At 33.8% G+C, this 25,756-nt stretch overlaps 1 protein-coding gene across 7 annotated transcripts; it reads left to right on the top strand.

The window, feature by feature from the left end:
* The first annotated feature begins 14,820 nt into the window (after positions 1 to 14,820).
* Positions 14,821 to 25,323, top strand: LOC127710000 (dehydrogenase/reductase SDR family member 11-like). 7 transcript variants are annotated; one of them, XR_007985899.1, is made up of 8 exons: positions 14,821 to 14,980; positions 17,984 to 18,187; positions 18,684 to 18,778; positions 18,939 to 19,068; positions 20,649 to 20,738; positions 21,453 to 21,518; positions 23,460 to 23,763; positions 24,925 to 25,323. XR_007985899.1 is itself a non-coding variant. In XM_052215711.1 (7 exons), exons 1-7 carry the CDS (start codon positions 14,849 to 14,851, stop codon positions 23,499 to 23,501), a joined length of 759 nt encoding a protein of 252 aa, XP_052071671.1. In that variant the 5' UTR covers positions 14,821 to 14,848; the 3' UTR covers positions 23,502 to 25,323. The 7 variants fall into 7 exon arrangements, 1 of the variants encoding a protein (XP_052071671.1); XR_007985898.1 differs by having other exon boundaries at positions 23,460 to 23,929; XR_007985897.1 differs by having other exon boundaries at positions 23,460 to 23,929; positions 24,262 to 25,323.
* Positions 25,324 to 25,756: the final 433 nt, after the last annotated feature.

The raw sequence follows: 25,756 nt of genomic DNA, 5'->3' as shown, positions 1-25,756 counted from the left end.
CATTTCGTAAAAAGTCAAATTTTAAGCATTTTCCCTTAGAATTACACAGCATTTTTGTAAATATCCGCCAAAGGAAGTTTTTAAAGACACGTTAGTTTTAGATACATGACGGAAAAGGACTGGATTATCCGCAAATCTATAATAAATTATATTTTCAATCTTAAGCTAAGGGAAGTAATTTGATCAAAAGGGACAAAGTCACGTGGTGCAAATGATTAAAATAAAGTGCCTTTGATTTTGCCATATGAATAATATTTCATGTATTTGAAGCCTTGTTTCTATTTTTAAGTATATTGACGCTATGTTTCTATTTATACGTAATCTATATTGACGGTCAATATTAAAAATCTGTGACGTCACACAAAACAATCATGGCGGAAGCGCGCCGCAGGCGCAGAGTACGAAAAGAAAATTTGCAAGCAGACTGAAATGAGTTCCATTTGAATTCTTATTTGTTCTTAACAGAAAAAAAATGTGTTTTTGTTTACAATAAAACAAATTTATCTTATTTATTAATATTTTTAATAGTATGTTAAACTTGCAAAATAAAATTTAAAAATACACAGAAGAACACTGATTGGATTCCTATATTCTAAAACATTATTTACATATGTAATATATAAATTAAGAACTTTCACGCAGTCAATACGTTATATATGGACCTGCATATGGCAAAATTTGGGGTAATTTGCTAATTTGCATAGCGGCCATTTTGCCTTAGATCATGACGGCAGCCATTACAATAGGATTATATAAGCCCTTTTAATAAAAATGCCAATATGCAAATACCTATGTCGAATGAACAATTTGTTCGCATATAGGTGAATTGTATATGTTTTTAGGCTTCTGTCCGTGTACAAATGGACATTGTCTACTCTGAAATCTTTCGGCTTTTTAGTTTAAAAATCGGAAGCGTAACCATTGTGTAATTACTGTATAAGATCAAATAAAAGGACGTAAAATCGTAAAATAGCAAGATTCAAAACAGAAATACACATGCAAGAAGATATTGTTCATGATTTGTTTGCATATAGGGAAACACCTTGTAGGTTGAATTTTAACGTTAAATAACTTTTAACTTACCTGCTTTCTTAAGTTTTCGGCAAAATTCTTTTAAAAACATGATGATTTCAACCTTCCCATTTCGTAAAAAGTCAAATTTTAAGCATTTTCCCTTAGAATTACACAGCATTTTTGTAAATATCCGCCTAAGGAAGTTTTTAAAGATGCATTAGTTTTAGATACATGACGGAAAAGGACTGGATTATCCGCAAATCTATAATAAATTATATTTTCAATCTTAAGCTAAGGGAAGTAATTTGATCAAAAGGGACAAAGTCACGTGGTGCAAATGATTTAAATAAAGTACCTTTGATTTTGCCATATGGTTAGATTATATTGACACTCGGACTTCGTCCTCGGTCAATATAATCTGAACAGGTCCATATATAACGTATCGACCTCGTCAAAAGTCCATAATAGATAATTATATAGATATAAGAAGATGTGGTATGAGTGCCAATGAGACAACTCTCCATCCAAGTCACAATTTGTAAAAGTAAACCATTATAGGTAAAAGTAAGGCCTTCAACACGGAGCCTTAGCGCACACCTTTTTTAAACCATGCAGTCGATGGATTCCCACGAAAGTTTGGACATTTTTTCAGTACCAATTGATGACCTATGACTCTATGCGTCAGTCGGGCATTGTATTCTAACTTTGTATATTCCGGAAGTAAACTAAACTGAGTTTACAGTAAGTGCAGGACTGTGTAGTCCATCACATGACTGGGCTTAGGCACTTTCGACGAGAAGGTGATTAGATAAACTCTTTTTGGTTATAGCCTATCTCATATTAAGGCTCCATGGATCTTGAAATACGAAACAAAAGTATGCAGTGATCTTGATCAGGAATCAATGTTACACCATGAATATTTTTTACACATAAATATATATCGATCAAATATTGGTTTCTTCAATCAAAACATTTCATTCCTTAAAATAAAATACAAATTTCCCAGGGGCGGATCCAGCCATTTCTAAAAGGGGGGTTCCAACCATATGTCCCCATTCAAAAATTTGATCGTCAAAAAAAGGAGGGGTTCCAACACACTCCCCCCCCTCTCCCCACTCCCCCCGGATCCGCCACTGTTTCCTTTCTTGAGATATTGCCACTATAAATATATCGTTGTCGCCCATATATATTTGATTCTTTGAAACCACTAGCAAATATATATCTATATCTAAATCAAACTGCCTGAATATTACTTATGTTATTGGTAATAATAAACCCGAGATACATTAATCAGAGTGCCAACAGCTTCAGATGGATGCAGAGTATGTGCTTAACGTTCAGCAGCAAATATCACATGCATATTCATTGTGATATGAATGTATCCTATTTTGCACTTGACATACACACTCAGAATGTTAACATTCCCGGACTGTCCAGTGTTAGAGTATTGCGTCAATATAGATAACCACAGATCATTGCCCGTTGAGGGAGAGGGAAGGGCAATTTCTAAAAACTACATCCCCGTTTGCATGGAAACAAGACCAATATTTGAGTACCGTCATTTTCTAGTGCCAGTTTAAGTTTCCCGTCAGCCCGGTCGACCCACCTGGCAGAACCTACTTACTGGAAATTCAGAATTGTTTACCCAAATATTCTATTATTCTAAAATTGAATGTCGGCAAAAACCTCTACAGAGCTTACTTATGTTTGTTATGTTCATGTAAACCAGACTTTAAATAATTTTTATATTATATTCTATTCAGAAATCCCAATTAATAATCTCGCATTTTTACTTATGTTCAAAAAGAGAGAGAGAAGTTACCAAGGGGTCATTCAAAAATCTAAGTCCAAAAAAAACCCAGACAATAAATACCATGGCCACTAATAAAACCAGACAATACCATGGCCACTAATAAAAACAGACAATACCATGGCCACTAATAAAAACAGACAATACCATGGCCACTAATAAAAACAGACAATACCATGGCCACAAATAAAAGCAGACAATACCATGGCCACTAATAAAACCAGACAATACCATGCCACAAATAAAAACAGACAATACCATGGCCACAAATAAAGACAGACAATACCATGGCCAAAAATAAAAACAGACAATACCATGCACAAATAAAAACAGACAATACCATGGCCACAAATGAAAACAGACAATATCATGGCCACATTTTAAATAGACAATACCATGGCCGAAAATAAAAACAGACAATACCATGCACAAATAAAAGCAGACAATACCATGGCCACAAATAAAAACAGACAATACGATGGCCATAAATAAAAACAGACAATACCATGCCACAAATAAAAACAGACAATATCATGGCCACAAATGAAAACAGACAATACCATGACCACAAATAAAAACAGACAATACCATGGCCACAAATAAAAAAAGACAATACCATGGCCACAAATGAAAACAGACAATACCATGACCACAAATAAAAACAGACAATACCATGGCCACAAATAAAAACAGACAATATCATGGCCACAAATAAAAACAGACAATACCATGACCACAAATAAAAACAGACAATACCATGGCCACAAATGAAAACAGACAATACCATGCCACAAATAAAAACAGACAATATCATGGCCACAAATGAAAACAGACATTACCATGGCCACTAATAAAACCAGACAATACCATGGCCACTAATAAAAACAGACAATACCATGGCCACTTATAAAAACAGACAATACCATGGCCACTAATAAAAACAGACAATACCAAGGCCACAAATAAAAACAGACAATACCATGGCCACTAATAAAAACAGACAATACCATGGCCACTAATAAAAACAGACAATACCATGGCCACTAATAAAAACAGACAATACCATGGCCACAAATAAAAACAGACAATACCATGGCCACAAATAAAAACAAAAAATACCATGGCCATAAATAAAAACAGACAATACCATGGCCATAAATAAAAACAGACAATACCATGGCCACTAATAAAAACAGACAATACCATGGCCACAAATAAAAACAGACAATACCATGGCCACTAATAAAAACAGACAATACCATGGCCACAAATAAAAACAGACAATACCATGCCACAAATAAAAACAGACAATACCATGACCACAAATAAAAACAGACAATACCATGACCACAAATAAAAACAGACAATATCATGGCCACAAATGAAAACAGACAATACCATGACCACAAATAAAAACAGACAATACCATGGCCACAAATAAAAACAGACAATATCATGGCCACAAATGAAAACAGACAATATCATGGCCACAAATTAAAACAGACAATACCATGACCACAAATAAAAACAGACAATACCATGCCACAAATAAAAACCGACAATACCATGCCACAAATAAAAATAGACAATACCATGACTACAAACAAAAACAGACAATATCATGGCCACAAATGAAAACAGACAATACCATGCCACAAATAAAAATAGACAATACCATGGCCACAAATAAAAACAGACAATAACATGCCACAAATAAAAACAGACAATACCATGGCCACAAATAAAAACAGACAATACCATGCCACAAATAAAAACAGACAATACCATGCCACAAATAAAAACAGACAATACCATGGTTTCAAATAAAAACACTAAAAGGACAAACAACAATATCAAAACATCATATAGAAAACTAAGACCCAGCAACACGAACCCCACCAAAAAACACTGTGTGTATTCATGTGCTCCGGAAGGGTAAAGCGTTCCTGCCGACCTTATCTGTCTTTTCTGTTTTTATGTTGTTGCGTTCCAAAATCATTGACAGTAGTTCCACGACTTCAGTTAAAACAAACCTTTTTACTGTTGATAATATTAGGATAGCGTAGCTCAGTCTCTTGCAGCTAGCCAGCTTTAGCGAGCATGGAATTCAACTGTTGGCTGTGTTCTACATAGAAAGTATAATATGTACGATTTCGAATGTGTCCATGGAATTATATATATATATAAAATATTGGCGCTTTTCTTTACCTCTCTGATAACTGTTTATTATTGGATACAATGTAAATGTGAACCTCATTATTGAGTTTACCATAATATAATGATACTTGAAACCATATGTCAGTGACTTGAAATCTCAACATGAATACATCTATTTGTCATTTGTTTCCCGATCTTCTCAGCTTAATTAATATCCTTAATGCATCTTCAAAGCATAGTGAAAACAGTATAACAAATACATTATATCTATGAATATCCTATATCTCTACAACTTTTATTTGATGATTTTTTCGTGATTATTAACATTTCAATTTAGTTTTAACATGTCAATTAATCAAATTGATATATATCCAACTGAAGGTTTCAGTGGTGTCGTATAAAATTGAGAATGGAAACAGGGAATCTGTCCAAGAGACAACAACCCGACCAAAGAGCAGAAAACAGCTCAAGGCAACCAATGGGTCTTCAACACAACGAAAAAATCCCGCACCCAGAGGCGGGCTTCAGCTGGCCCCTAAACAAAAATGTATACTAGTTCAGAGAAAATGGACGTCACACTGAACTCCAAAACATATAAATAACAAAAAAAAAAAAACAAACAAAAAAAAAAAGCATACAAGATTAACAAATCCAGAGGTTCCTGACTTGGGACAGGAGCAAAAATGCGGCGGGGTTAAACATGTTTTGTAAGATCTCAACCCTGCCCCTACATGTTTGTAACATGCATGTACCGTAGTCATGTGGATAAGTTGAGATGTTTTTTTTTCAAGGAGACAGTAACCCAACGACACAATATAACTAAAAGGCAACAAAGATCAGCATACAGTTACAACAATAGAAAACAGAGGATTTAATGTCAGTGGAAAAGGGGGCGTAAGTGTTGAAAATTAAACATTTATGCAGGAGGGGCAATTATTATATAAACTTGTTGGACTTTCTAAACATTTGAGTTGAACATTTATGGATGTGATTTTTTTTATTTTTAGGAACAGCGGATACAAAAGAAAGGGAAGATACGAACAAATGAAGCGGGCGAGCTACATTTATACTTTATAAAAAGGATGATACGAAAATCCATTATTCAACACAAACGACATATACTGTATAATTGAATCAATATATTTTTAGACCCCAAGGGTTAACTGGCGAATAGAAGTATGGTCATCCCGTGGTCTTCTTCCGACCGGCAGTAAAACCCTTACCAAAATTGGGCGTCCTGTTGTCTGTGCAGGATGTATAAACTCGCAGCTACGTCCGCTCTGAATTGAGACATAACAGTTATAAATCCGATGCCTCCTGTTTGTAGAGTGTCACGCTCTCTGCACGTTATAAACCATTGATACAACTCTTGGAGGGGTCTGTAGGTGACGTGTTGCAAAGGCGAAATTTCTGTCCCAATCTAAATATACACTCTCACTTTGCAGTACGTTATTTTATGATAATAGTTAATGAGAAATGTTACTCATCAATGTTGTTTATACTGCTTACCTTATATTAAAAGATGATTGCTTCTGAAATTCAAATAATAGCACATCATAAGTACATCTGGCACATCCATTTCAACATAGATATAGTATAGTATATATACATGATATAATAAATCAAAATTAACAATTTGTACATGCATTGCTCGAGATGCATTGTCGGAAAATATTAACTTTATTTGTACTCGCTATACGAAACGGGAGAAAAGCTCGGTGATCCAAGCTTTTCTTCCAGTTTTAAGCTTGTACACACAATTTTAAATTTTCCGACAATGTACATACATTATATTAAATTACCTGTAACTTGTTCATGGTGTTTAGAATAGAATAGAATAGAATATTCTTATTTCCCAAATTACAGGGCCCATAAAGGGCATAAAATCAGATACAATTGATTGACATAATTGGTAATTACAACAATAAACATCACAGTATACATCAACAATATATATATTGTGAATAAAAGAAATAATTACATTATATGCATTCATTCTCAAATTATTTACTGGACTTAGTGTTAATATTCATACCTGATCTCTTTAATTCAAAACATTCACCAATGTAACAGCCCATTTTTTCCATAAGAGATACATTTTCTTGGGTCAAGAGCCATAAAAATTTGGAAGATTTATTTAAGTTTTTAGAATTATGACAAATGCATGTTAGAAATGTATTTAAAAAAATCTTCCCTTCGGATATCATAAAGTGGGCATTCTAACAAAAAATGAAGCTCATCCTCAACTTTACCAAGTGAGCAATTTAAACAAAGACGCTCAGATCTATCTATATGTTTTTTTGAATATCTGTCTATCTCAATTTTTAAAGAGTGAGCACTTATTCTTAATTTACAAATTGACTGTCTTTTTTTTAAATCCCGTAGTTCTAAATATTTTTCTTTTTTAAAACAATCTTTTATAGAAAAATAAGTACCAAGCTTCCCTTTTTTTGAGTTAATTGTTTGATACTTCAGTCTATTCCAAAATGTTAAATAACTTTCACATAGTTTATTTTTAACATAGTTACTTACATAAAGAACCAATTAATTGATTGGTCAGAATTTGGTAATTTAATCTCTCTCTGAATATAATCTATACTAGAGTACCGTGTATTATAAATATTAGAAATATGTAATTGTTTACAACATATGAATGCATCAAATAATAATCCTTCTTTCAAACCTTCCAGTCTAGCTATGACAATATTTCAACATTGATAAAATTATAGTAAAATAAATAGGAAATCTACCAAGCTCTGGCATCACAGCTATGTTATTGTTTACACCAAGAATATATTTCGTAAATCTATTATGAGCTTTTTCAGAAGACTCCTGACCAAAAACTTTTTCTAATATATAATCATTATCTTTTTGGCATGCAGCTGAATCAGTACGAAACATTCCCCATATTTAACTACCATATAATAGTATGGGTTTAATTGTATGATCATAATTATAGATGTAAAAATGTGGCAATATTAGGGTTAGATGATGACAAGCATCTCTGTAGCTTAAAACATGCTTTTAAAGATTTGTTGTATAATTCATCTTTACACTGCTTGAATATACCACTAGATGTAAATGTGATTCCAAGATATCTATATAATTTTGCACAATAAATATCTTTACCTCCAAAATATAAACAGCATTTTAAAAATTTTCCTGGTTTGTTAGAAATTATACTTTTTGTCTTTTTTAGATTAACACCAAAACACAATTCTGAAAAATATTCATGTAACATATAAATTCTCTTTTGCAAGCCTTCCTGTGTTTCTGAAAAATTACTACATTGTACATCATCAGCATACATAAAACAATCTACTCTACGATTATTTATATTTACCGATCAGGACATGATAAAAAACTTGTCAGGTAGATCATTAATAAATATTATGAAAATATTTGGGCTTAAAATATGGAACGCCAACACTGTCTTGTTATGACCATTTTCATTATATGATGTGCATTTACCTTTATATGATGTGCACTTGTCATTATATGATGCGCAAACATCTTTATATGATGTGCAAACATCCTTACTAGTATATGATGTGCAAACATCCTTATATGGTGTGCAAACATCATTATATGATGTGCAAACATCATTATATGATGTGCAAACATACTTATATGATGTGCATATATACTTATATGATGTGCTTATATACTTATATGATGTGCAAATATACTTATATGATGTGCAAACATTCTTATATGATGTGTACATATCATTATATGATGTGCAGTTACCATTATATTATGTGCAAATATCTATATATATAATGTGGTTGTGTCATTATATTATGTGCTTGTAATCTTATATGATGTGGTTTGGTTTACTTCATTATATGATGTCAAAACGTCATTATATATATGATGTGCTTTCATCGTCGTTATGGTCAATGAACATGATTACGATTAGAATGATTACTGTCTACGTCATAACTGATTCCGATCTGCTTCTGTAAACTATAAACCCAGCTCAAATATGTGTCTATCGCTAGCGAGAGTGCAATTAATAGGAAAAATGAGACAATGCAATTTAACAAAATCAACGTTTCAAACATTTCGGAGGGAGATTAAGATCAATTAATACAGGAGCTAATTGGAGTAATTTGCGGCTGTGGCGAAAATATGATAAAACAAATTTTGAGGCTCTTTATAGCTTGCTATTTGGGTTAAGCAAATGCTACGTGTTGAAGGTCGTACTTTGACCTATGATTGTTTACTCTTACAAATTATGACTTGGATGGAGAGTTTTCTCATTGGCTCTCATACCGCATCTTCTTATTTCTATTCATTGCAAAATGCACCATTGAACTCACAGTCAGTTTTAAAAATATTTCTCAACAATAGCTATAAAATTATCTACTCGTGCATAATATGGCGAGATGGTTTGTTTTATAAAATGTTATTGAATAATATAAATGGTAAGATGTATAATGTAGTGTAAACGTTACTCCTACAAAACCATACAAAGTCGGAAATATTTGTGATATGACGTATACATGTAGTGTTTTGTACTTCCTTAATTTGTCTTTGAAACAATCTTTTTTCCACAGAAAAAGCCAAAATATCCAAATTTGGAGACCGCATGCTTAGTCCACGTACTGCCCGCGAAATGCGAAATGGTCAGGTTGGGTAATGTTCACATATTTGTATAATATACAGATTGTTTATTTTCAACTTATTTTAATGGAGATTTTTTTAATTGCTAATAAAATTCTGCAACTTGAGTATGACAACAGATTTGGAGTGGCGTCAACGGTTTCTGAGATACAGAGGGGTTGATTCCTGGTGAAGTGTTTTGGATTTTATTTTTCATCCGGTTAGATGGGATTTTTTTCATTGTGTACTCATTTTGATCCTTTTCGGTAATGTCAAAGGATTTTACGTAGTTCATACGGTCATTTAGTTAAAAGGAAAAAAAAGCACTGAAAATTACACTTTGCCACACTTTTTCAATTTAGAGTATTTGATATTTTTATTTTCCAACAGAGATGAATGGGGTGATGCCCGTCTTTTGCATTATGTTCCTCGTTTTCGTCTCTTTAAAGAAAAAGAATTAAATGCATTAAACGTGTCCAAATCCTTACTGTGTCCACCTTATTACTGTGTCCACACTCTTTGTTTCAACACTTGCCCAATTGTTCCGCGCTTTCGCTGGTATCTTCTAGTAATTATAATTCGAAATACTTTGTTTGCTTGTGACAATGGTGTTCGACAAGGAGTAAACTTATCACCTTTTCTATTTTCTTTACTTTTGATTGACTAAAAAAAATTCTTAGTGAGTAAAAATATTACAGGACTTAACAGAACTATACCAGAAGATCTGGAAAGAGAATTAGAAATATATCTTAAATTTTTTATACCTCCTGACTAAAGACTTTTGAAACCTCTCTCTCTTGTTTTGTATATATTGTAAAGTTATTATTGTTATCTCTGTACTGATGTCATACATTGACTTTATGAGAATAAAAATATAGATTTAGAGGCCATAATTATACCGGTATGGATGATTGATTGATTAATTTGTTGATTGATTTATATTTACCGCCACTTTCAACACTTTCATGCTATTTCGTGGCGGTGAGTTTATATTGGTGGAGGAAGCCGAAGTTCCCAGAGAGACCACCCAACCTTCGTTTGGAAAACTGACAATTCTGGTCAATTAAGATAGGAGTTGAGCTTACCCGCCACATGCGGTATTCGAGCTCACACACCTAAGTGTCGACAGACAAGTGATACAGTAGTTCGACAATTCACACCACTCGACCAGCGAGCTCCCATCTCTTTCATCCGAAATGCTTTAAAGGAGATATGGAATGAACTTCAACTCGGTGTTTTTCATTTGCTTTCAGCTTTTTATTATGTTTTTATTTTGTGCATATATTTCACAACTTTAATATAGATGGTTATGGATGGATGCTTGATGTGCAGCGGCAAATTGATATGCATATTCGTACAAGAACATGTTACAGCTATTTTCCTGATGTATGTAGTTTAAAGGAATGGTTGGCTTGCTTGCTTTGTTTGTATAATTGTTTGTTCAAGCATTCAATAACATCATACAAGCTGAAACCCAGCCTATCTGTTGATTAGAATTGTAAAACTTAATTAAAATGCATGAGCAAACAGTTATAAAAACAAAGCAATCAAGCCAATAAAACCTTTAAACTACATGCAATAGGAAAATAGCTGTAATGTGATATGAATATTAACCCTGCTTTGTACTAGACCGACACCCTGAGCCGGATTTTAACATGCTAGTTCACAAGGTAACTTTCCGAAGGAAGACATATCACCTTACCCGGACAAATTCTTCTGATTCCGAGCCGACCAGCTTTTGCTCTTATTCCTTAATTTCGCGGGCTTAGCAGGGAAGCAGCAAATATCAATTTGAAAGTCTTTGGATTTGACCCGGCCGGGGGTCGAACCCATGACCTCTCCCACTCTATGCGAACATGCTACCACGAAAGCACCACCACATGCAGTAACCCGCAATATAAAAGGTTTTGTGGGAAGCCGCTCATTTTTTGGTGAGGGGGGTGGGGGCAACATTTTTGGAAAATGTTTGATTCCAAATTTCTTGAAAGAGATTTTATATTTTCAGAAGGGGAGCGAAATAGTTTGTTTCCATTTTAAATCAGGGAAAAATAAAACAATAATGAAATTAAAAAAAAAATAACCATGTTCTTTTTTTATTAAAGTCCATCAAGGAAATACACGTGCTCCTACCCACACTACAGTCGGTGTCTAACAAATGATTAATATATAATGTACAGATCATCTGTCTAAGCTTTGGTTACAAGGATCTGACAACACTTCGTTTTACTTTCTGTCCTGGTTAATATTACATCAGCCAATAAAATTTCAGCCTTCATATTTTTGAAGGTGTGGATCAATCCGACAAAACCAGAGAATCCCAATGGTCTTGAATTGAGCGTTTTCAGATCGGCGTAAGCAAAGCTTGAACACACAATACCTGTAATCTAATCAGATTGGTGTCTAAATGAACTTAAACATTGCATTTATTTATTGTTTACTGAGACCTGTTGTTCTCTTACAGATAGAGAGTTGTATTTTGAATTTTTCAAAGTGAAGATTTACGGCAGCGGCTTTTAATATTTTGCGTTTATCCTGGAAACTATAATAGATTTAAAAAAAACAAATAGCGCAATGTTTCTGAGTAAACTCTATAGTAAAGGTCCTTTTTGGGCAATTTTGAGTTTTGTTGTTTTATTGGCTATTATCTTGATAACTTATCTATAGAGAAACCTTTTCTTGAAAACTGGTATAGACAAGAACAGATATAATCAAAGTAGTGAAGTACTGATCATCGGATGACCTCAAATTCTTGTGGATGGTCACAAGCACTTGTCCCAGAAAAAAATCATATCTGTACCTGAAAGTAATGTTAATGTACAGAGATATATTTTTTTTCTGAGACAAGTTCGTGCGTGGATGATGAATAAATGTTCGGGAATTCAACCTCACCGTAATAACTATTATATTGTAGTGGTACAAAATATATATTATTAATCTGTGATCTAAAAAAAAAATTTTATGAGTATTCATTGAAGAAATAAACTTATAACAAGCGATAAGGAATGTAATTTTGCACTCTTTAATGTCCGTATTTATAAATCGGTAACCAGTCAAAAACGAAAGCTACGTAAGTAGAAATCTCTTTGGTAACAATATATCGGAATGTTAAAATAAATAAATATGTAATAAGTATGGTAATTTTCTTTCATTGGGGGTGGGGACGTGTGAGGAAACAGTGGAATTTCTCTTATTTTTTTTCAAGTCTACACCTTGAAGAAGGAAAAACAGTCAATAAATACCCCCTTTTCCAAAGACCTACAAATTTCACCCCCTCCCCCTCTTCCCAAAAAAAGCCACCACCGGACATTTACACACAAACGCACATACACACATTTTCAATACTTTTGTTCGTAATAACAAAAAAATCGTATTAAGTTTCTAAATGCAGTATAAGTTTAAAATATTGCGTCAGTAGTGAATCTAGAACTTCAAGTGTGGAAGTTGTTTGCGACTTCACGAACTCAATTTAGATTTGCCGGTTATGGTCTCATTAATATTTACCACACCTTCATTCGATATTAGCTTCAGATGAAAAATTTTCTGCTAGTGAAATTGTTGAAACTAAGGATTCAGGTTTTAACAATTGAGGCGAGCGGAACCAGGCGTAAAAATTGATGCCTACGGATTTTGAAGACATCGCCATAACATTATACCGCAAATCTATAACTATATAAAATTGAATGCACCTTTCCATTAAAAAAATGATGAAATTAAAGGCCCCTTTTATTTCTTCCTATCCCTCTTTTTGGGGTTACAAATGACTGGTCCCTTATATAAGCCATTACCCTATCAAAGTCCGATTTTTTCCCATTCTTTTGTGTCTATCTTGAGAATATATAAAGAGAAATTCGAACAGCTAAAATAATCAGCAAGGCAAAATTTACATTAATGGACATACTAGAAATTCGTGTATTAACTTCTTATAGATTTTTTTTTTTTATGGTGTACAGAAATTGAGAAATATAATGCCTTCCCTTGTTAAAATGAGCAAAGAGCATGAAATAAAAGAATTATTTCTTAAATTTAATAATTTTATCCGTATGTTCATTATTGCAGACTCCGTATGTTTATTATTTTAGACCAATCGATTAAAACAAAACGTTGCAATTCATATATTTTGACATTTTTCCAACAATATCAGGTGTGATTTTTTACATCTTAAAACGAGGTACTAATATGCCAAGGTTTATCTCTTTTTAAATCTCAACCATTTTCCAAACGACAGCTAAAAATTTGAGCCTGATTAACTGTTACTCCGCAGAAGCAGATTGGAATCAGTTCTGACGTAGTGAGTAATCGCTTTAATCGTAATCATGTTCATTGACCATCAGGACGATGAATGCACATCATCATAATGATGTTTCGACATCATGATAATGATGTTCTGACATCATATAAAGATGTAAACTGAACCACACCATATAACGATGTTAGCACACAACATAAGGATAAGTTCACATCATATAAAGAAGTTTGCACATAATATAAAGACATCTGTACATGATATAAGATAATTTGCACATCATATAAGACCATTTGCACATCGTATAAGATAATTTGCACATCATATAATATAATTTGCACATCATATAATATAATTTGCACATCAGATAATGTCAAATTGTCATTATATAAAGGTGATTGCATATCGTATAAAGGTGATTGTACATCACATAATGCCGTTTCTACATCGTATAAGGAAAGCATCACATAATATAAGGACTCAATCACATAACAGAATGGGAAAAGCACATCATTTAATGAATTGTGGACATGATATAAAGATGTTTGCACCTCATATAAATATGTTTGGACAGCATATAAGGACAACTTCACATCATATAATGACAAGTGTACATCATATAAGGACAAGTTCACATCACATAATGACAAGTGTACATCATATAAGGATAAGTGCACATCATATAATGTCATTTGCACATCATATAAGGGTAAAATGACATCATATAATGGCAAATGAACATCATATAATGAGAAATGTCATAATAAGACAGTGTCGGCGTTCCATATTAAAACATCACCTTGTCTAACCCCTATAAATGATTTAAAACATGGGGTCATTTCATTATCAATTTTAACTCAGAGGTCACTTTTAACAAATCTTTCCAGAAATATTATTTGTTAATAGCTTATATCTGATACCTTCATGAATCACTTTATCTTTTAACATTAAAATAGAAGTCGTCCGAGACTGACCCGCATTTACCGCATTATATCAAGAGTTCATTAATTAGAACAATGGAAAGGTGGGCAGGTCGTGTTGCTCTTGTAACTGGTGCATCTGTTGGCATTGGTGCCGCTATTGTGCGACAGCTTGTTAAAAATGGGATGAAAGTTGTAGGCTGTTCAAGAAATATCGATAAAATTGAGGTATCGTATAAACATCTTTTATTTACACACAACATGTACACACATGTGTACAGTGTAGTTACAGCAAGCTGATATGTGGACGTATTATTATACATGTATGTAGATCTCGTGCTGGAAAAATTTCACACATGATCAAGTATTTCGATAATACACAGGCACCCACCCATGTTATAAAAACTACATTAGGTGATTTTTGTACATTATACACATGTATAGTCGTACATGTATGAGTGACGTGATAAAGATACACAATGTAATTGCTGTATATAAATTCCCCTCCTCCCCTGTAATATAAATTTATATCCAACCATAAAATTGACCAGCATGGATAAATGAAGTTTATGTAATTCGTAACCATGGAAACAGTATGATAGACTGTTTAATTAATGCAATTGTGTTAATATTTGATATTGACGGTAGCGAACTTATGTACGGAGGGTGTGGATGGGGTTTACAGAATAGAGATTAATATGCAAAAAAATAAAGAAAAAAGAAAAATGGGCAAAAAAATAAAGAATAGAGAATAATAATGGGGTGCTAGAAAATAAAGAATAGAGAATAATGGGGTGCTAAAATATAAAGAATAACTGCAAAAATTAAAGAATTTGGTAAAAATATACTGATTTATACATAAAAGAACGATGTCAATAATACAGTTATTAAGTAATTACAGAATAGCCATTATTTTTAAAGATACAGAACAATGAGCGAAAACAATTAGAGAATACAAGAAAATTAAGGACCCCCCATCCATACCCTAATGTAAGATACATTGAACTTCAATTGATATAGATACAGAAATACGATAACAGAGAAAAGAGGGATAGGTTGTGCATTCAAAGCATAGTTATTTTGTATAAAAAAAATAAACATCTTTAAAAAAGCTGTCTATTTAAAGAAGCAAAGTGCTTTATATCCATGATATCGGTTACTATTAAAAAAAATAGTTATTCGTTTTTCGTTTTTGTAGGATAACAAATATAGCTTGTTCAAGTTAAGCATTAACTAATTATTATCTCTTAGTTTAAACAGATAAAATCATCACATATTGATATAATACAATTGAAATATATACATGATATATTTAGGGTTCAGAAACAAGCAACAAATCTGTCTCCAGACCTATTACACAAATTATACACTTATTGAACAATACATAAATATAAATACTGACATGCTCTGCAATAAATGTATACATATGAAAAAGGTGAAAAATACAATAGAGAAAAAAGAGTAAACATGAATATTTGTAATGTTTACAGTGTGAAATGCTTTGGTTCTTATTGAATGATGAAGCAGCAACATCAAGGGTTAAAACGTTTGCTTATGATAATGTATTACTGCACCAAACTAAATACATGACTATTTTGCTCATCTGAGAGTACCGTTGAGCCAAAAAGCTAAATTTTTGTGTCAACTTGGACAGGAAGAACTGAAACAGAAGCTAATAGTTCATGTCTTAAATCAGTGTATATGGGACAAGATAACAGGAAGTGAGAATTTGTTTCTATAAATCACCACAACGGCAGGTTTGGGGAGTCTACTAAATTACGAAGGAATAGATGAGAATTCAATGAACTTGAATCCATTCATAAGCGAGCATGAAGAATTTGACCAAAGCGATAACCTACAAAGTAAAACATTGGTACCTTACTATTTGTGTGCGAATTTGTTTTTTTAATAATTTTTGAACAACATGTCGTGTCTTTGCATTGCTTCGTTTGTCATACTAAGTAATGTCAGATATCGTCAGTTTTATGTTTAATACTAGGTTCGTAACTGTTACATTGTATATTTATATATTAAACTGTAACAGTCCCAAGGGTTCACTTTGTCAAAAAAAATATTGTCATCTGGACTTGTCCATTCAGCAGTAAAACCCACACTAAACATAAAATTGCGTACATTTTGACTGTGCTGGATTTCTAAATACACAGCCACGTCCGGTCCGAATTTGCTCTTTTAATACGATATGCGTGAAAGGAGAGTGCCACACTCTAAGTTCATTGAATACCATTTCAAAGAAATAACCTGTTTCAAGGCATTATTTCTACCCCTATCGAAAATACAACAGTAGAAATTTTTCACCCTTCATCCCTGGTCATGCCACTATGCAAACCCTACCTATTTCATTTATTGTTATTATGTACACAGTATCTCCAATCTAATCCCCCCTTTTTTCTCCCCCCCTTTTTTTTTATCTTGGTCAATAGACAAACAAACGACACAAAACACCATAAAGAACATAAAGTCAATATCAATATATATAGGAATATTAGATAAATCAATCTATGATAAGAATTTGCTCCCTTGGCTTATTATCTTTCCTTATAATAAACGCCTCGGTGGTCTCGTAGTAGCGTGTTCGCCTCGAGTGCGGGAGGTCGTGGGTTCGAACCCCGGCCGGGTCACACCAAAGACTTGTAAATTGAAATTTGCTGCTTTTCTGCTAAGCACGCAGTATTAAGGAGTAAGAGCAAAAACTGGTCGGCTCTGAGTCAGAAATGTGTCCGGGTAAGGTGACATGTCTTTTTGTGGACTGTTGCCTTGTGAACTAGCACGTTAAAATCCGGCTCAGCTTGTCGGTCTAGTACAAATCAGGGTAAATATTCATATTACATTAACATGTTCTCATCCTGAATATGCATATTAATTTACCTCTGGACGTTAAGCAGCCATCCATCATCATCATCATATTTCCTTATAACGAAATCGCAAGTACATTCAACATTCAGCAATCATTTTATAAAGCCGACAAGTACTGAAAGCAAGCTCTGAAAAACCTAACCGGTTGATAATATGCAATCATACTTCCCAATACTCTAATATCGGTGGCTGCACGTAAGTTATATTTTACAGTAAACGTAATAAACAAAACAGGTACATGTAGTCTCGATCTTGTACAGTCCCATAACCAACATATAAGGAATGTCAATTAAAAAGTACAACAGGACCATTAAATATTCTAACTATAAATAGATTACATATTTGTTTTTTATTCAGGCACTTAAAACGGAATTATCATCTGCCAAAGGTAAGGTAATACCTGTGAGATGTGACCTGAAAAATGAACAAGATATTATGGATATGTTTACCATGATCAAACGAGATCTAGGTGGTGTAGATGTTTGTGTCAACAATGCTGGATTAGCACATGCTGCTCCACTACTGAGTGGGGAAACAAAAGATTGGAGAGAAATGGTGGATGTAAGTTTTATGGGAAACTAGTTTGAAATCTTTCATCTTTGGTTTATTGAACATAATTAATGGCGGTGTTGAAGAACTTTCCTATTTGATTTTTTTTCTAAATGTTATTTTCTTATACTAGTGTTGTTTAAAATAGTTCCAGAGTTAAAAACTCGATAATATTAGGTTCACTGTCAAAAATAGTTTAAGATTTCCATGTCAATTTTAGATGTGTACTTCAATATATATGTGTATACAACGGTATAAAAAAATATAATTTACAGGTCTTGGTATACACGCTGTACCTTCCAAATACTTCCAAGAGAACTTTTAAAAAATAATAAGATTTCAATAATCCGTGTTAAAAAAAAAGTAGGAATCCTAGTTGTCTCCCTTTCTAGTTTGTTTTAAATGTGCATATCTTAAGAAGTTAAAACAGTTTCTTTGGGATTGTTCTTTTTTCTCAAGCATCGAAATGAAATTTATTACATTGAATTGCGGTTTCATAAAATTTCAGGTAAATATCATTGGGTTGACAATTTGCACAAGAGAGGCTGTCAAACAAATGAGAGAAAAGGGTGCAAATGATGGACATGTATTTCTGCTGAACAGGTATGTCTAAATATATACCACTAACTCCTTTGAACTATTCACACAGCGGATATGTTGAATACATGGATATATATATATATCAAAATTAAAACAATTGTATTTTGATAACAGTTATAGTAAGCAGAGGCATTGCTGATCAAAATATGTATTATCTTTTTAGTATGTCTGGTCATCGAGTAATCCCTTCACCTAATGGTCATTTTTATTCAGCTACCAAATTTGCTGTGACTGCTCTTGGAGATGGTATCAGAAACGAACTGCGAGAAATGAAATCACAAATAAGAATCACGGTAATTCAACTAAATAGAGAGTTTTATTAACAAAATATGCAAAGGTTGTTTTTGTAAACATTTAATACATATAGTATTGGTGTTAGTAACTAAACGTTGTTATGTATCAAACACATTTATTTACTGACTGAAGTGCCTAATGACCTACCGAAACCTCTATCAGGCATACAAACAATGTGATTTTTTAGTTTTTTTGTATGTTATTCCGCTTTTTTATCATGAATGTATATCATGTATATAAATATATGTGATATTGTGCCACTGATTTCAGCATACATGTAGTTACTACTAACTTTTATCATACTAAAGCATTGATTTTTTTAAGTTATTATTGTAATAATCTTTTAGTACATGTAGCTATTTTCCCTATCTTTCTACTTAGGCGAAATTAGTAGGCCATATTTGGTCATTTTTAAATATATTACGTGATTAGAAACTTTGACGTAAATAACTGCTAATGTACAATTCAAACTGCTGACAATAGAATACAATCGATCTAAGACCGAAACAATGTACACTAATTTCTGGTAAACTGGTTTGCCTCCTTTTAATCGAGTACTTTTTATACCCATGTTTCAAAGGACAGAGGAGAACATTGGCATATTGAAATCTGGAAGTAGATCTGCGAGGAATATAGTAGAAATTGCGAACTCGAATGACATCATACCATAAATATCCTACCACAATTAACAAAAACGGCATCTTTCATAGCTTTGAACTCCCAAGACAGTAATTTGTAGCATCCAAAATCATAGGCGGACCCAGGGGGAGGGGGAGGGGAGTGGGGGCTCGGGGCCCAGGCCCCCCGCTCATGGGAAAAATTTGGTTGATTATATAGGGAATCTCTGAAGCATGACAGTAGTGGGCCCCCCTTATAAAAAATTCTGGATCCGCCACAGAAAATCATGCGACACGTTCTATTTCAGATTTTTAAACATCTTTCTGAGATAACATTCATCAGGTGTGAATACAAACAGAGACTATCAAATATCTGCTATCTATACCAAATTCCCTAAGCTGACAATTTGTTTTATTAAGATATGAATAAAGGCAACACTGACGATGACGACGATACCTAACAGACTTGTATCTGTATTTGAAATGTAGGTGCATTAAATTTTGATATGAAGGAAATGAGATGTTGAGCATGTATCTGTCAAAAAGACAGTAAGCAAATTACAAAATAAATCCCACTCGTTTTCTTCCAATTTTGTCCAATTTGACAAGAATCAATCAAAACAAGTATGAAAGAGGGGCGAAAGATACCAAAGGGACATTCAAACTCATAAGTTGAAAATAGACTGACAACGCCATGGCTAAAAAAGAAAAAGACCAACAGACAAAATATAGTACACAAAACACAACATAGAAAACTAAAGACTGAGCAACAGGAATCCCACCAAAAATGGGGGTGATCTCATGTGGTCCGGAAGAATAAGAAGATCTTGCTCCACATATACTAAGGTGGGACTCAGAGAAATTTCAAGACTACTTCACATCACTGTATGGACTTGTTTTGATATAACAATTTTAGATATGATTTAAAGATAGTTCAATGATAGTTCTTCAATTTGTTACAGTCGATCAGCCCAGGGCTTGTTGAAACAGAGTTCGCCTACAGGATGCAGAAAAATGATGAAAAAGCTAAGGCGTTATATGAAAGTATTAAGGTATTGGTACAACCGTATTAACATTTAAAAGTACTAGTATACGTTTTTCATACACCATGGGTAGTTGTCTCATTGGCAATTATTCCACATCTCCCTATTTTTATATTTCGGCTACTTGGTATATATTAAACAAAGGTATTTGTGTGTATGCTTTCCAAACTCGTTCTATTGACCTTATATACGGATTGTCAATCTTTTGCATAGTGAAAACGCTTTCCTCCTTCATCGGATTTGACTGTTATCTGACACCAATTGAATTGATAATTGCTACAACAGTAGACGTGCGTTACAGAAACACAGTTTAGATTACCGTAAATTGCTATGGAATCCTGTTTAAAAAAAAAGAATAATGCATTTTATGACAACTAACACATCAGTATTTATATGCAATCTTCTTTTCATGCATTGTGTGTCAGGTATATTATGTAAACTTTTGAACGCCTTCATTTACATGAAATACATCCTTTTATTAAGTACATTATTTTAAGAATATTTTACTTTGTCAATAATCTACAAAATCCTTTACCCAATTTTAAATTGAAAAAAATACCTCTTGTTATTTGTTATCATCTGACAAAACATTGCTGTGTTTATCTTTAATTTACCTTTACACAAAATATTTAATATAACTGATAGAAGTTAAATTTGTATTTAATAAACGTAAGTAAATTTAAAATCCAAGTATATGTACTTTGACTTCATACTCCTTTGCAGTGTCTCCAAGCCGATGATATAGCTGATGCGTTAGTCTATGCTTTAGGTGCTCCAGCGCATGCTCAGGTTAGTTGTCTATGCTTTAAGTGATCCAGTTCATGTTCAAATTAGTAGTTATTACGTGTTTTTGAAACGTTTTAATTATCTAATCAAAGGAAGTCGACTATATTTAAAATCAAGGCGAGACAAAAATTAGGTTATCATATACTAGTATACTAGTACTTATTTATATAATGTTATGATGCTTCGTCAAAATATCAATACACGAAAAAGATTAAAGATTGTTGCTGCGTCTGATATTATTGATCCTTTTTGTTCTCTTGTCATCTTTTTGTATAAGTGAGCAAATAGGAAAGATTACCTTATAACTTTGTTCCGATGTGATGTCCTTGTAATTACTTTGTATAGTCTGCATTAATTCAGTATTACCTCTTAACGCACCTTACATGTATCATGATTTTTACACCCACTGACCTTGCAAGGAAAACAAGACAACAGCTTAATAATATTGTAATGTTGTCATAACTTTATATTTGTTTTACTGCATTTTCCATTCAAACAAGGTCACATTTTCTAGACCAAGGTCATATTTTTAACAACCATTGGAATGACATCCATGCTTCATCTCTATCGTGCCTCCTTTCTTATTATTCTCGTGTTTTTTTTTAAATAACCGTTTTCCACTGCTCATGCACGTTGTATTACACTGATGGTTAATATTACCTAGGAAAAACTTATGAAAAGTTCGTCACGTAGAGATCGCATAATTAGCGAGTTGTTCTTCACATACTTTAACGGTAAATTGATCCTTTTGCATAACAAATTTCATGAAAATTGTACGTGTACACATTTGTAGTAATGTAATGTTGATCAATATTTAAATGATATTTGAGAAGGGATGTAAAGTGAGAAGGAACATTGTTTATGTCGGTTGAATACGAGGGCAGTGTACCAATGTCGATTCTAAAATTCGAACCGAGATCAGAATGATACATAGACAAGGTATAAACATCTCATGTTCTAATAGCATCACCAATAATTGAATACGATGTCCTTTGTGCGAGACCGGATGCGTCGACAGTGTAAGGATCTTATGTGCTGCAGGTAATATCGAATGCACGATTGTGGTGATATGCGATGTATGAAAAAGTGTCTTGTAGGTTCAGACACATGGTGTAAAGATCAACCAATGTGTGATGGCAACCAAATACATTTTGATGATTTCAGTCGTTCTTTGGAATATGCCTGCATGTTCTGAGGTAGCGTTCGATATGCAGTTTTGCAAATATTTTGTAAAGTTAAATTCGCATCTTTTTGAGAGTAAGTACACCCATAGTCTGTTTTGGTTTTCACATGATATGACGATGTTTTGGGTGTTTTGGATGTTACTTTTTGTGTTTTCTTTCCTTTTATATTGCTGTGTTATGATTATTAATTTGTGTGTCTATAAAAGGACAACAACGTATTCATAGATATGATATTTTTTTTATGTGTAAATGTTTCTAAGAATGCTCGATCTAATAAATGATGAATTGTACAAAGCTGTTAAGTAACACAAACAGACCCAGACAATCAAACCGATTTCTCCGCTCTCTTCTAGTTCATTGTTTATACCAACGATAAAACTAATAATCATTATTTACGGTGACAAACAAATGCATGTCCTCTGACTTTGTCAACGCATCCAGTCTCGCTTCTTTTGGAGTTCAAGCGATTCCCATAGTTTCAATTTGTGACCTTGATTTGTATCCTCATTATGTATTTATAAGATTTGAATGTTTGTAAACTTATGTTGCATCGAATATAGATGTACCTCTGTTCAGTTAAATAAAAACTAGTGTTTAAACTTACCAATTGTTTAAGTTTACAACAAAACACCTATGATGTTGAAGTAGGTAATACACGCGTACGGAGTACTATTGAAATTGAAAATCACGATTTAATAAATTAGGAAATGAGAGAACAATTTGTATATATATTATGTTATATGTTCTTCATTTTTTACAGGTACACGACATTTTGATACGCCCAACAGACCAAGTCAGCTGATATGTTTCTAACATTTTTTATGATATAATTTCCATATGAATTTTTATTTTCATTATTATCTTGCTCTTGCCAATGTATTCCTTTTTAGCTCACCTGGCCCGAAGGGCCAAGTGAGCTTTTCTCATCACTTGGCGTCCGTCGTCCGTCGTCCGGCGTCGTCCGGCGTCGTCCGTCGTCGGCGTTAACTTTTTACATTTTGAACTTCTTCTAGAGAACCACTGAATGGAATGAAACCAAACATGGCATGAATGTTCCTTATGAGGTGCTGACCAAGTGTTGTTACTTTGTAGCCGATCCATCATCCAAGATGGCCGCCAGTGGGGGACTTAGTTTAACATAGGACCCTATGGGAAATGCATACAAATGACTTCTTTTAGAGAACCACTAAATGGAATGAAACCAAACATGGCATGAATGTTCCTTATGAGGTGCTCACCAAGTGTTGTTACTTTGTTGCCGATCCATCATCCAAGATGGCCGCCAGCCGGGGACTTAGTTTAACATAGGACCCTATGGGAAATGCATACAAATGACTTCTTTTAGAGAACCACTGAATGGAAAAAAACCAAACATGGCATGAATGTTCCTTATGAGGTGCTGACCATGTGTTGTTACTTTGTAGCCGATCCATCATCCAAGATGGCCGCCATCGGGGAACTTAGTTTAACATAGGACCCTATGGGAAATACATACAAATGTCTTCTTTTAGAGAACCACTGAATGGAATGAAACCAAACATGGCATGAATTTTCCTTATGAGGTGCTGACCAAGTGTTGTTACTTTGTAGCCGATCCATCATCCAAGATGGCCTCCAGCGGGGGACTTAGTTTAACATAGGACCCTTTGGGAAATACATAAAAATGTCTTCTTTTAGAGAACCACTGAATGGAATGAAACCAAACATGGCATGAATGTTCCTTATGAGATGCTGACCAAGTGTTGTTACTTTGCAGTCGGTCCATCATCCAAGATGGCCACCAGCAGGGGACTTAGTTTAACATAGGACCCTATGGGAAATACATACAAATGTCTTCTTTTAGAGAACCACTGAATGGAATGAAACCAAACATGGCATGAATGTCCCTTATGAGGTTCTGACCAAGTGTTGTTACTTTGTAGCCGATCCATCATCCAAGATGGCCGCCAGCGGGGGACTTAGTTTAACATAGGACCCTATGGGAAATACATACAAATGTCTTCTTTTAGAGAACCACTGAATGGAATGAAACCAAACATGGCATGAATGTTCCTTATGAGGTGCTGACCAAGTGTTGTTACTTTGCAGTCGGTCCATCATCCAAGATGGCCGACAGCAGGGGACTTAGTTTAACAAAGGACCTATGGGAAATACATACAAATGTCTTCTTTTAGGGAACCACTGAATGGAATGAAACCAAACATGGCATGAATGTTGCTTATGAGGTACTGACCAAGTGTTGTTACTTTGCAGTCGGTCCATCATCCAAGATGGCCGACAGCAGGGGACTTAGTTTAACAAAGGACCTAATAATTGGGAAATACATACAAATGTCATCTTTTAGAGAACCACTGAATGGAATGAAACCAAACATGGCATGAATCTTCCTTATGAGATGCTGACCAAGTGTTGTTACTTTGTAGCCGATCCATCATCCAAGATGGCCGATAGCGGGGGACTTAGTTTAACATAGGACCCTATGGGAAATACATACAATTGTCTTCTTTTAGAGAACCACTGAATGGAATTGAACCAAACATGGCATGAATGTTCCTTATGAGTTGCTGACCAAGTGTTGTTACTTTGCAGTCGATCCATCATCCAAGATGGCCGCTAGGGTGGGGGGGGGGGGGCTTAGTTTAACATAGGACCCTATGGGAAATACATACAAATGTCTTCTTTTAGAGTACCACTGAATGGAATGAAACCAAACATGGCATGAATGTTCCTTATGAAGTGCTCACCAAGTGTTGCTACTTTGTTGCCGATTTACTGTTCAAGATGGCCACCAGGATATTTTATTAAATAACGGGACCAATATTAATCAAAATTTGGCCTCAATCATTATTTGGGTATCTGTTATGATTTTTATCTATCTTTACATGATTTCTAAAACCAAAGTAGAGTCAGGTGAGCGACACAGGCTCTTGAGAGCCTCTAGTTTAGTAATATGCTAATATTTAAATCGCTTAGTAAAGTGAACAAAATAAATTTAGAATATGCAATTATATTTAACATCATAGTAGTTATTGTTATTTGTTGTAAAAAAGGAGAATA

The sequence above is a fragment of the Mytilus californianus genome, unplaced genomic scaffold, assembly GCF_021869535.1.
Source record: "Mytilus californianus isolate M0D057914Y unplaced genomic scaffold, xbMytCali1.0.p SCAF_7, whole genome shotgun sequence".
Taxonomy (NCBI): domain Eukaryota; kingdom Metazoa; phylum Mollusca; class Bivalvia; order Mytilida; family Mytilidae; genus Mytilus; species Mytilus californianus.
The sequence above is the reverse complement of the archived record's forward strand: the minus strand, read 5'-3'. Positions and strand labels throughout refer to the sequence as shown.

Coding starts and splice junctions, on each gene's coding strand:
- LOC127710000 (XM_052215711.1), top strand. CDS start 14,849: ATGGAAAGGTGGGCAGGTCGTGTTGCTCTTGTAACTGGTGCATCTGTT. Junction 14,981..17,983: donor GAAATATCGATAAAATTGAG/GTATCGTATAAA, acceptor TTTTTTATTCAG/GCACTTAAAACGGAATTATC. Junction 18,188..18,683: donor ATTGGAGAGAAATGGTGGAT/GTAAGTTTTATG, acceptor ATAAAATTTCAG/GTAAATATCATTGGGTTGAC.